Source organism: Euprymna scolopes, chromosome 14 (genome assembly GCF_053919585.1).
Source record: "Euprymna scolopes isolate OS-2025 chromosome 14, ASM5391958v1, whole genome shotgun sequence".
Taxonomy (NCBI): domain Eukaryota; kingdom Metazoa; phylum Mollusca; class Cephalopoda; order Sepiida; family Sepiolidae; genus Euprymna; species Euprymna scolopes.
The window spans coordinates 17,731,486-17,743,621 of record NC_136495.1 but is presented as its reverse complement, the minus strand read 5'-3'; the positions used below and the strand labels follow the sequence as shown (position 1 = coordinate 17,743,621).

General features: G+C 31.9%; 1 protein-coding gene across 3 annotated transcripts in view; it reads left to right on the top strand.

Moving 5' to 3' along the window:
* LOC145292883 (synaptobrevin-B-like) overlaps nucleotides 1–12,136 on the top strand; it is a 48,202-nt gene that overhangs the window by 19,388 nt on the left and 16,678 nt on the right. Inside the window, exons 1-2 of one of the 3 annotated variants that reach the window (XM_080139009.1) lie at nucleotides 540–663; nucleotides 1,142–1,243. In XM_080139009.1, coding sequence (XP_079995135.1) covers nucleotides 1,242–1,243 — 2 coding nt within the window. In that variant the 5' untranslated portion in view covers nucleotides 540–663; nucleotides 1,142–1,241. Of the gene's footprint in view, nucleotides 1–539; nucleotides 664–1,104; nucleotides 1,244–12,136 lie in introns of those variants that run through there. The other 2 variants (XM_080139008.1, XM_080139007.1) reach the window with 2 other exon arrangements.

Here is a 12,136-nt window from a genome sequence, read left to right as displayed (position 1 = left end):
AAAAATAAATGTGTTTTACTTATTTGAACTCTTATGTTTTATAATAAATAGAAAATTCGATAGATTTAAATATATTTTGTTCAAATTTCCAAAAATAAATGGGGGGGCACGCAGTAAAAAAAAAAAAATAAAAAAAAAACATTTCCCCTCGTATATTTTACGGAAACTGCATTTTATATGTAATTTCATTCTAAAATGGATAAGTATCGAAAATTTCACGAAAATCTGACCATTAGTTGATTTTTGCTAGATTTATTAAACACGTGTATGTTTTCACGTTCGGAATACTTACTACATGGGAACGTTATTTTAAGCGTCAATTATGTAAACATGATTTTCGTCTCGCAATTTCATTATTTTCGAACGATGAAAATTTTTTTAAAAAATTATTACTAGTTTATTTTGCTCTTCTTTTAAATGGTACAAAAGTTATATTGATAATATTAATCTATAATAAAGTTACATCGTGTTACATATGGGGGGGGGTAATTCTGTGGTGACTTTTGGAGGTGCCTAAAGATCACAAGCACCAAAAAAAAAAAAAAAAAATGAAAGGTGAGATATTCCAAGGTTCAATATGCTACGATTGAACCATCACCAAGCTATTTTGGATGTTTAAATGCCAATTACCGGTTTTAAACAAAAAACAATGGGAGTTGAAAGGTGACCAATCACCAAAAATTAAACATTTTTGTTTTTCTTTATTTTTATTCAACGGTGTGTGCTCACATGATGAAAATAATATTTTGTTTATTCAGTGACAAAAAAAAAAAAAAAAAAAAAAAAAAAAAAAAAAAAACATTGCTTTACTAACGCTGAGTTGAACAACTGTTTTAGTTGACCTTGTTTATTTATTCATTTATTAATTTGTTTATTTATCTATTAGCAGTGACGGCGGTGCGGTGTGTTTATTTTTCATCTAAAATTGTCCAAGTGTTTACTGAAAATTAAGTGATATTGTGGACTATATTTTCTGAGTAAACTAAAGATTTACATTCACCGCCAGGAATTGACCAATCAATGACCGCGATACATTTGAGACGGTGAACTTTAAACTTTTGTCCCTTCCCCTTTTTTTTTTTTTTTTCTTTATAAAAGTCGAAAACAAAATTCACTCAGTGTTTTCATTTTTTTTTTTTAGGAAATTCACTTCCTAGAAGAAATTATCACAAGACGGATTCTAAAAGACAGAAAAATAACCGATATTTTTGGCTTTGCGACCACAGATCAAAAATCGAAACATGTAAGTATTATCCTATCATTTATTTAATTTATTATTATTATTTTTTTTTAGATAAACAAAACGGAAATAGTAGTTACATTTTGTTTATTCCCGACATCGCAATCGTGTTCTTTAAATTATATAAGAATGTTTGTCTTAAATGTGATCTGGCTATCTTGAACTTTTCAGCTTTAAGATGGCTGTCATTGAAAATAATCTTAAATTAGAATTGCATGTATTGTTAATGTTATAAAACTAGAATTTGGTTGATTGTTTCATCTTTAAAGCTGAAAAGTTCAGGATAACCTATTACTTCCCCATTTATTCTTTGTTTAAATTAAATATTTGGTACTTATATAGAATACGGACTGTGCTGAAATAATGACGTTATTATATAGAAAGCCATGCTTACATGGAGGTTAACTGTTCTGTTCTGTACTTTCACCTAACAATTTAAAAAGCAACAACAGATATCGTAAAAATTAAATTCTATCTAAAATAGCACAGCCTGTATTCCGCACAAGTACCTAATTATTTATCGATGCATTAATAAAACGATCAGAGCTCGCCTATATATAACTGATAAATATACATAACTTTTCTTGATAAATTTGTAGATACTAACTTTCAGCTAGTTAACCCCCCCAAAAAAAAAAAGATTCTACTTTTTTAGGCGATTACTTGTGAATGCCCTGAAAAACTTCACCGAAAGAAAAAAAAAAAAAAAAACTATTTTAGTGTGGGAGATCAATTTGAGGGTGTCGATCTTCTCTAATATTAAGAAAATTATATAAAGCTCGATTATATTTTAAATCTAACCTTTTCAGCAGCAAATACAGTTTGTGTGAGGATAATATCTGATTCGGGATCTTAAGGATCTTGTTTTATCGTTTGTTTTCATTTCTCATAGTTTTTTAGCGTCATTTGTTTATTATATTTAATAATCATGTTGGTTCTTATCCAGAATTTCCCCTATATTAAAAGAGAATTCGGTATGTTTCCGTGACGAAATATTCCAAAAAACACATTGATCCCAGTAATCTTATTTTTAAGAACCTCGAATTATAAGTAATAATCGATGTCGCATTTTTTTAAAACTAACTTAAAAATAATTCAAATTTGTGAGAGTTGTAATGCCTACGAATTCCCATTAATCGCTTAAAACTTTTACAATTTATCGCGGAAAATGGAGACGCCATTTTTTTTTTTTTTTTTTTTTTTTTTTTGTCTGGCACCTGTTATCAGAATCAAGAGGGCTGAAATCTGTATTTTAAACTATGACCGAAGCAAGAAGCATGAAATAAAAATCTAGATAATGATTATTTCCGGAAATAATTACTACGTGTCCCAGTGGGACTACTGTCCCACTAGTGTAGTATAAGCACTCCCAACCTCCTTATGTTAAGGGCGGCTTTCGAGATTGGGGGGTGTTTTCCGAAATTTAATAGCAGGCATCGCCGCATGCGCAGATAACATTATTTACTCTTTAAAGTCTCTGCGACCGACACTGCTACTTAGCGGAAATTAATTAGGGTTATTTGCATGCTTGTAAAACATAGCAATTACATTTTTCACTTCATTGATTAGTTTTATGTTAAGAACGGCTTTCGGAAAATACACCCCCTCCCCATGCTGAGAATGTTTTTCTGAATAAACACCCCATTTTGGGGGGCAGAGTGAATAAATATTTGCCCCACATTTTACTAATATTCGTTATCATATCCACCCGCAATAAAATAAATAAAAATTGAGGGGGTGGCAGTGTCGGTCGCAGAGAAGTAGATTTGTTTATCGTACGCGTGTACAAACATGGCGGCCAGTGAATTGCAGTGCTAAATACAGGTCTTTATATCTTAAATTACTTGTCTCTGCAAAATTTAAATGAGATTTTCGGGTTTGTAATGTATTACTGTACACAGATTCGAAAAAGTTGTCAAAAAACAAATATATAACAAATAAATGTTATCAAAGGCAAGATAAGTTACTTTTCTACCTAACTGGATATATTTTTCGTGTTTTTATTCAATGTAACATGTTTATTCAGCTCGAAAAACATGCAGTGTCTACCGATGTATTGGAAAATTCAAAATGGCGCCCGCCCGACACTCTCTTTAACATGGTAAGTTTGGGAAAAGGTGTTATAAATAATAAACTAGACAAAATACTATTAAAAAAAATGCCGAATATATGTCAACTTATGTCACGCTAACATATAATGAGCGAATTTCTAACAGTATTTTGTCTAGTTTATTATTTATAACATCTTTTCCTGAACTTACCGTGTTAAAGACAGTGTCGGGCGCCATTTTGAATTTTCCAATACATCGGTAAACACTGCATGTTTTTCGAGCTGAATAAACATGTTACATTGAATAAAAACACGAAAAATGTATCCAGTTTGGTAGAAAAGTAACTTATCTTGCCTTTGATAATATTTATTTGTTATATATTTGTTTTTTTTTTGACAACTTTTTCGAATCTGTGTACAGTAATACAAACCCTAGTATTTTTTAACATTTTGTTTTAGAACACTTTTTCTTCGAATTTTAAGTTATCCGCCAATGAAAAATTCTTTTCTAAAAAGAAAAATGTCTTTCCGACATTATCCCCTCCCCCTCATTTGGAGTGGAGTGGAGTGCCTTTCTTCTTTGTCATATAATTTTAAATGTTCCACAAGATTCGTACTGCCATGTGAAAGCACTCAACTGCTGTCATTTATGTTACTGTGCGGTCGCGCGTAGCGTAAACGGAAGCTGTAAAATGGCAGAAAATAGTCCCTGGATTCAGGGGCTAATACCATGCAAACGGTAAATTTGCGACGAGTTTGATTATCAGATTCGTTGCCAGCGACCTAATTGCCCTTAAAAAAAAAAAAAAAAAAAAAAAAAAAAAAAAGTGGTCAGTGTTCTGTTGTAGCGTATCCCTATATTTACCATCGCGGAATATAATGAACTAATTTTTATTTAAATCTGACTGGAAATGTATTTTGTTATAAGTTATAATTTTCAGTAGTAAATAAAAAAACGCAATTTATTTTTGCTTTTTTATATAAAACATCGTAATTTGTAACAATAAAAAAAAAATTACAGAAACATTACAAAAAAAAGCCCCCTAAAGTTCGTATTAAGTTCTTCGATATAACTCGAAGAAAATTGAATTTCTCGAACTACCGATATTACCATTGAATTAAGCATTGTTTATTTAATATTTTCACACACAAAAAATAGAATTTTTTTTTTTTTTTTTTTTTTTTAAATTACTCGCACGAATGTGAAACTTTCGGCGTAACATAATTTTTATATAATCTCAAACAATAATTGAAAGAAAAAAAATGAACAGGAACACAACAAATGAATTAAATGATAAATTGATACAAACGTTCAGAATAGGAACGTATGGATGCACATCTGGGGGGAAAAAAAATCTGATACCCCCACCACCTTTTACTATCATGACTTCATTTTGAAACAGCATTTCGATAGGTGGATAAAAATTTATGGGGAATTTTTGACACCCCTAACACAAAACTGCGAATAAAATATAAAAAAACTCGTAATTTCTCTTAAAAGCGGGTTGTTTATTTATTTTTTTTTTTTTATACTTCCAAAATAAACTATTAAAGTTTTATGAAAAGTAATAGAAATATTTAAAAAAAAAAAAAAAAAAAAAAAAAAAAGTAATGAAATCGAATTTTACGAGTTAAGTATTTTTCAATTTTTAAACTTTAAAAATTTATCAATTTTTCTATTGATTCAATTTTTACGATATTTTCAGAGTTAATGTGAAATTTTATGCTCTTTTCAAAAAAATGAATAATATTTTAGACAAACGTTTTTTTTTTTTGTTAATTCACGCTCCCATTTTGAAATGTCTATTAAAAAGTAAATAATTAATTTACTCACCAAAGTTTTATATATCACAAATTGAAGATAAAAGATCAATAAATAATATTCAAATTTAAAACAAAGGTGCTTTTTAGAAATTTACCTGTAAAGTACAGTTTAAAACATTTTAAAAAACATTTTTTTTTTTTTTTTTTTTTTTTTTTTAATGAGACCTTGGTCCTTGCTCTTTTAATTGAAAAAAAAATTAGGGCTCTAATTACATTTTTCGAGTAGTTATAAGCTTGGAAAGACAGGGGGTCAAATTATTCAATATTTTTCACGCATTCGTAAGGTCAGTTTCTGACAGACCTAGCGTTCCGATTGGCTGTAATTTTGGGTCTCCTTATAATCGTGTTTACATTTTTTTTTAGTTTGTTGCGGTTTTTGGCGAACGGTAAATTACTTGCTTTTGGAGGGCTAATTTTTTGCACAAACAAGGTGTTTTTTTTTTTTTTTTTTTAATTTTTAATTCAATATATTGGGACTTTACTAATTATCTTTGAAATAGACTCATAAAACTAATTATCTTTTAAAGGATTTTTACAATGAATTTATTTAACTTCAAAATTTAGTTAAATTGGTTAGCTCGCCATGAAAACGTTTTTCATAACTTTTTTTTTTCACGTGTACAAATTTTTTTCCCTTAGGAAATTAACTTTAGTCTCTAATCTTTCAAATGCAATCAAAAAGTAGTCGGAAACGAAAGAAATAATAAATCGGCTTTCAAAGCTAGGTCCCCCTATTTTTGCCCACCCATTTTTGCCCGTACCTAATAGTTTTATACAATGTTTTGGTTTTCAAGAATTTTTCTATTCCAAAAAAAATTCTTGTTTGTTACTTATTTGCCATGTTATTTGACCAAGAAGTTGGAGTTACCGTCCTCTAACAATGGCTGCTGTCCGCATACTGCAGAAGCGCCAAATAATTTCTTTCCTTTGGTAACATTTAACTATATATCTATAAAAGTGAAATTGTCTGTGTCAATTTTCAGTCTACAGACTCGAGATTTGACATAAGGGGTATTGAAATTTGGGGAAATCTTTTTAATTGGTTTTTGGCCAGAAATTTGGCTGTCAAGGGGCCAAAGTTCAACTATTTCACCTTTGAAAACTCTACCAAACTCCTCCGCCAATCTTGGGTCTAAACACTTAAAATTTTAGATGTACGTTCCTTGGACATGATCAAATTTTTTAACTTGATTTGAGCCCAAAACAAATGTTAAGGGGGTCAAAATTGGGATCAAAGCTTTAAAAAAATTGACCTCTCAGCCAATTTTTGGTTTAAACATTTAAAATTTTACATAAAGGGTATTTAGACATGCAGCATGCTTTTTAATCAGTCTTTGAGCGAAAATTTGGCAAGAGGTCAAAGTTGAGTTTACCTTTGAAAACTCTATGAAAATCCCCCGCCAATTTTGAGTCTAAACACTCAAAATTTTAGATGTAGGTTACCTGGACACAAGTTAAACTTTTTAATATATATATATATATATATATATATATATATATATATGCACATACTGTTATGAACAGTACATAGGGCCCAAGCAAAGCTGAGCTGAACTGCTAGTGTTATATATTTTACATTTTTCATTTTGTCTACATTTCAAAATGCCCAAATATTAATCACTGGCGGCCGTTGCTTTTGTTTTTAAAGTTATTACACATATTTTGTACCAAAGTTTAATGAATCCAAAAGAAAAATTATCCGAATAAATTTGACAAATTATCGACAAGAAAATAGCGTTATGTAGCAGAAAAGTTTAACTTTGTATACGAATATAAGAATTGGAACTTTTATTTCATGATGAAATACTAAGAAATTTGTCCAACATTTGGAATACCAAGCGAAATAAAATTTCAACAAATTCTGTAATATTGAATCCAAAATCTCATCTGTTAAATGTCCTCATATTCACTGATTTTTATCTTTATTAAATTTTTCATAAAATTCCGTTGTTTATTAGAGAATGGTCATGCCTTTGAGATTTAATTATTTGGTGAATGTAGATAACGCCTTCAACTAAATATCACCCTTAAAAATGAGATTCTTTCTAGGCAATTACATGTGAAAAGTACCACCTTGAAACTTTAGAAATAGTTGAGAATCACTTAACGAATAATCCTTCATTTCCGGGTCACATTAACTTTTTAGTGATCCTTAAAGTGTAGACACCCACCCTTCTCCAAAAATACTTTCTCCTATAGCAAAAATAGTTAACTGCTCTAAAACGCTAGAATGGCTAGGAAGTGGGATCATTTTAAGTTAAATTCATATACGAAATTGATCCCCCCCCCCATTATGCTGAATTCTAGAATAATTGTATTTTTCTCTGATTTCAGTAAATGTATGATTGAATTTTATTTTCAAATTTGAAATCGAAACGCCAAGAACTTTCTGATATTCTGCTGGCTTGACAAGCCGAGAGTAAGCTTAAAGGTTGGCACATATATTCAAATCTCTATTTTACTTAAAATTTAATTCTCTCCAGGAATTTATATCTACCAAGTTGGACTATTTTTTCTTTTCATATCCGTCTATTAACCGAAATTAAGAGATTATACTAAACTGGTGTTTGGAATAACAGGCACTCTATGTAGGACAGAAAAACCTTACATAAAATAAAGCTTCAAAGCTGCCTTTAAACAAGTACTAAAGTATAAACTGCTGATCCAAAATGTTTATTGATGCAATGGAACAGGTGCTCTCTGGGCGAAAGTCCTGTTATCTATCATGTGGCGAAGCTTCTCGGAAAGTATGCTATCATTTTTATTTTAGTTAAAATTATTAAATTTGAGAAAATTACTAGTTTAATTTTAACTACATGGAATTTGAGGTTTTGATAATACATGTATTGAAGGTTTTTTTGTTTTTTTTTCCAGTCATTATGATAGCTCGACTGGCAAGTGCGATCAATTTCTATTTTTGTATAAAAATAGAACAATCGTTATTTGGAGCAGTTCGATATTACTCATCGTTTCTGTCTCACTGGTTTCATGTTCATGTGTAATTTCTGTTTTGTGCTGTAGTGTGCTTTAGTTTCAATGTGACATGTTATCTGTTGGCAGGTAAAGCATTTCCTCTTAGATGGAGTACACAGCTTTTTAAATGGCCTGGCGAGGTGTTAACTCCATTTTTAGTCCTATTGAGTGTTGTGCCCCCCCCCCTTCATCTTGCAACTTCTTAGTGCCGTTTCAAATTTTGCTCAGGCTAAGCCATAAAACTATAATCCACACTTGTGAATGTGTATATGCTTCCCGAGGGGGTGGGGGTCATATTGAAGGGAAAAATGATTTCTACCTGGCATTTGTAATTTTTTTTTTTTTCATATGATCAATTTCATTCATTTCAGAAAAATACAAAAGATGCCTGCTGTAATTTATTTATAAATTCTAATCTAATATATAAAACCAAAAAGTTCTAATTCAATAAATGTTCAGATAATGTTTTCGTGTTAATTTGGTGTATTTGTTTTGCTTTCACCGAAAAGTTATACAAAACTTTAACATTTTGAAAAACTTTACAATCGTCTTGAATTGTCCCCCATTGTTCAGAGTGGAGTTCTTCAAAAATGAAAAGTTGTCCTCAAAACTAAAATACACAAGTGCCTTTTTTTTTCTCCCCCCCCCCCCCTTATATTGTCTGTTGAATTATGAACAATACCAGGATTGTAAAATTGGATTACTTTTTAACACTTAATTTTTTAAGGTGATTTTTATTTTGCTCTGGCGGCACTAGTTTGATTACTACGCGTATTTACCGTTCCAAACAACTTCCGGTTTTGAAACTCGTCAGAAGTAAATGGTGTTACTTAATTTGAAAACACCGCTAAATTACATTCCTTTTACTTAATCTATTAATTTATTTTAAAGTATTATTTAAATGTATTTTACTCGGTATTAATTTCCATAAATGTTTTATACTTATTAAAAAAAAATAAAGATAAATATTTCTGGAGAAAATTCACATAAGAGATAGTCCTTAAAGGACATAAAATTCGCAATGCTAAGAGACTTTGAATGGATTTCTCGATTCTGTCAGCCCTTGCATAAGTGATGCGCTTTTGTGTGTTCATTGAACTGAAGATCTCCAAATATTCCATCCTCATTGACAAAGGCAAATCAAGAATTTGGAATAACAAATTAAAGTTCACTATAAAATAGAAAGTTCAATACTAGTTCATGTCAGAAATTTTGCTAAATCAGTTTCTTACAGAAGCTCCCGGCTGGGAATTAATTCAAGTTTCCCATAACGGGGATTCAGCCACAGAAAGCAGTTCACGATATGTTTTCTGCTGGAATAAAGCCTGAAGAAATTCCTTGAAATGGAGACAATTAAAATGCGTCCATTCAGTTCAACGACAAATTGGAAACTAATTTTTTGGACTTTAAATTTGACGCCTTTTGTAATAATTACATTTGAATAAAAAGGAAAAACTTTCAATATAACTCCTGAAATGTAATAGAATTGCTCTAGGCAATTGTGAATGTGAATAGAATTTGTATTTTGTAGTTTAATTACATTTTGACAAACGCACACTTTTTTTTTTTTTTTTTTTTTTTTTTTACACTTTAAACACATTGAATTTCTTCATCTTAGTATTATGTAAAAATATTTCTGTAAATAAGCATATTAAATAAATTAAAATCAGTTTACGGATGTTCTTAGATTTCAAGATCTCAATGTTGTTTCTGTAAAAATCAGTTTTAACTTACATTTTCGGAAGGGTCTTCAAATTATTTATTTCCAAGGAGTTTCAAAACCGGAAGTTGTTTGGGTCGGTAAATATGCGAAATAACCACTTTTCTATCCTACCTTTTGCCTAGCCTCCTCCCTTTGGAGAGGGGGGTGGGGATATTGCCTGACATCATTGGGATTGCCAAAGATTTGTTTCCAGAGTGACCTTTTTAAAGTTTAATTTTCCTTTTTTTTTTTTTTTTTTAACTCCAAACTGGACACATTACCACCAAGATGTAGGGGGTTACTATTATGAGGGGGGGGGGGTCAGGTTTACATGGGGCATGCTTAGTGGTGAGTTGCACAATAAGATGTTTGTTTACATTATATTTAAAAACACACACACAAATTCTCACTTTTATAGATGTGTTTGGGTTTAAAAATAGATTTAGGAGCAAATAGATGTCATTTCAGTTTCATAATTATGGGACACTTCTATCAATTCCTTGTTTACAAATGAAACCGAATTGTGATGCTGACAATTGGTCGGTCATGAATGGCCTATCCTCCTTCGGCCAACTACTTGACCATCACTAGATTGGAAGGTTGAAAAAATAGCTGCAAATATTTTGTAACCAAGCCTTATCAAAAAAAAATCTAATTGGTGATTTTTTTTTATATCCTGCATTTTTCTCTTCAATTATTTATTTTTTATTTTATTTTTTTATTTATTTATTTTTTTTAACACTCCAAACAGAACTAGTGTTAAATCACATTAAATAAAACAATATTCTGAATTGCAATTATAAATTGGGTTTCTATAAAACTGAAATGCCCATCCCAGGACTGGCCAAATTAATTCTCCGAACATTTTTGCGCCATTTTGGTTTATCTACAAAAGTTAAAATCGAGACGTAATCCATATGACTTGCATTATTTGGACTGTTTTCATCTTGAGTGCTATTTGTTTTAGTCAATGTAACCACTAATGGCATGATCATGTAATACCACTTCTTGCCAGATCATTGAAGTTAAGCAATGATGAGCCTGGCCAGTACCAGATCGGTAACCATTTGAGAAGGCTAGCCGCTGTATATACTGCGCCAAGGCATAGAAATTTCTAGGTTGGTATCTGGGGTGCATTAATTCACTGGAGATGCACTCTGGAATCGAGACGGAAAGCAACGGGGAGAAATTACTGTCTTGTCTTCCTGAGGTTACAATGGCTCTACAATTTGGAGAGCCGTGGTTGCCGATGCTGTTGAAACAGCAGGGCCACTGATGATGAACCTTCAAGTGTATCTGGTCAAACTCGAGACTCTGCATGGAACTTCAAATGGAACCCTTTATTTAATCCATGGCTGAGTAAAATTCCTAATTCGCAGAATAATATATATATATATATATATATATATATATATATATAATTTTTTTTTTTTTTTGGGAGGGGTGGGGTCCCGCACTGAGGTTTAAGCCTTCAACCTCCAGAGCGACAGCTAAGAGGGAATTTACGGAAACCACTAAAAAACGCATCGAAGCACAAAAATTAGGAACTCGTGACTTCTGGAAAATCTACAACAGTGTAGTAAATAATGGGCAATCAACAATTCCCCCACTAACCAACAATCACGAGGTTCTTTGCTCAGCAACCGAGAAGGCTAACATGCTTGCCAGTCGGTTTGCCTCCAACTCTACACTGGACCCTCTAAACCACCCCCTACCTGACTTTCCTATGCGGACAGACGCCACGCTAGACGACCTGAAAATCACCCCTGCTCAGGTGCATGCTATCATAAAAAACCTTGACACTTCCAAAGCATGTGGACCCGACCTCATCCCAGCTGTGCTATTAAAAAAGTGCTCAGCCGAAGTAGCTCCAGTTCTCTCCAAACTCTACAACAAATGCCTTAATGAATCTTGCTTTCCGAGCTGTTGGAAAACTGCTTCTGTGGTACCAGTATTCAAGAATTCTGGCGAAAGAACTGACCCATTAAATTATCGCCCTATTAGCCTCCTCCCACTTTTCGCCAAAATATTTGAGACCTTAATTAACCATGCTCTAGTCCAGCACCTTACAGATGCTAAACTTCTGACCAACCATCAATATGGATTTAGACAAGCCCGTTCCACGGCAGACATCCTCACTGTAATCTCTGAACGCATATACCATTCACTGGACAAAGCGGGAGAGGGCAGAGCGGTAGCTCTAGATATATCTAAGGCTTTTGACAGGGTATGGCATGAGGGTCTCCTCAGGAAGATTATATCATACGGTATCACTGGTAGAATACTTAACATAATTAAATCCTTCTTAGATAAGAGAAAAATCCAGGTTGTCCTCGACGGTCGTACG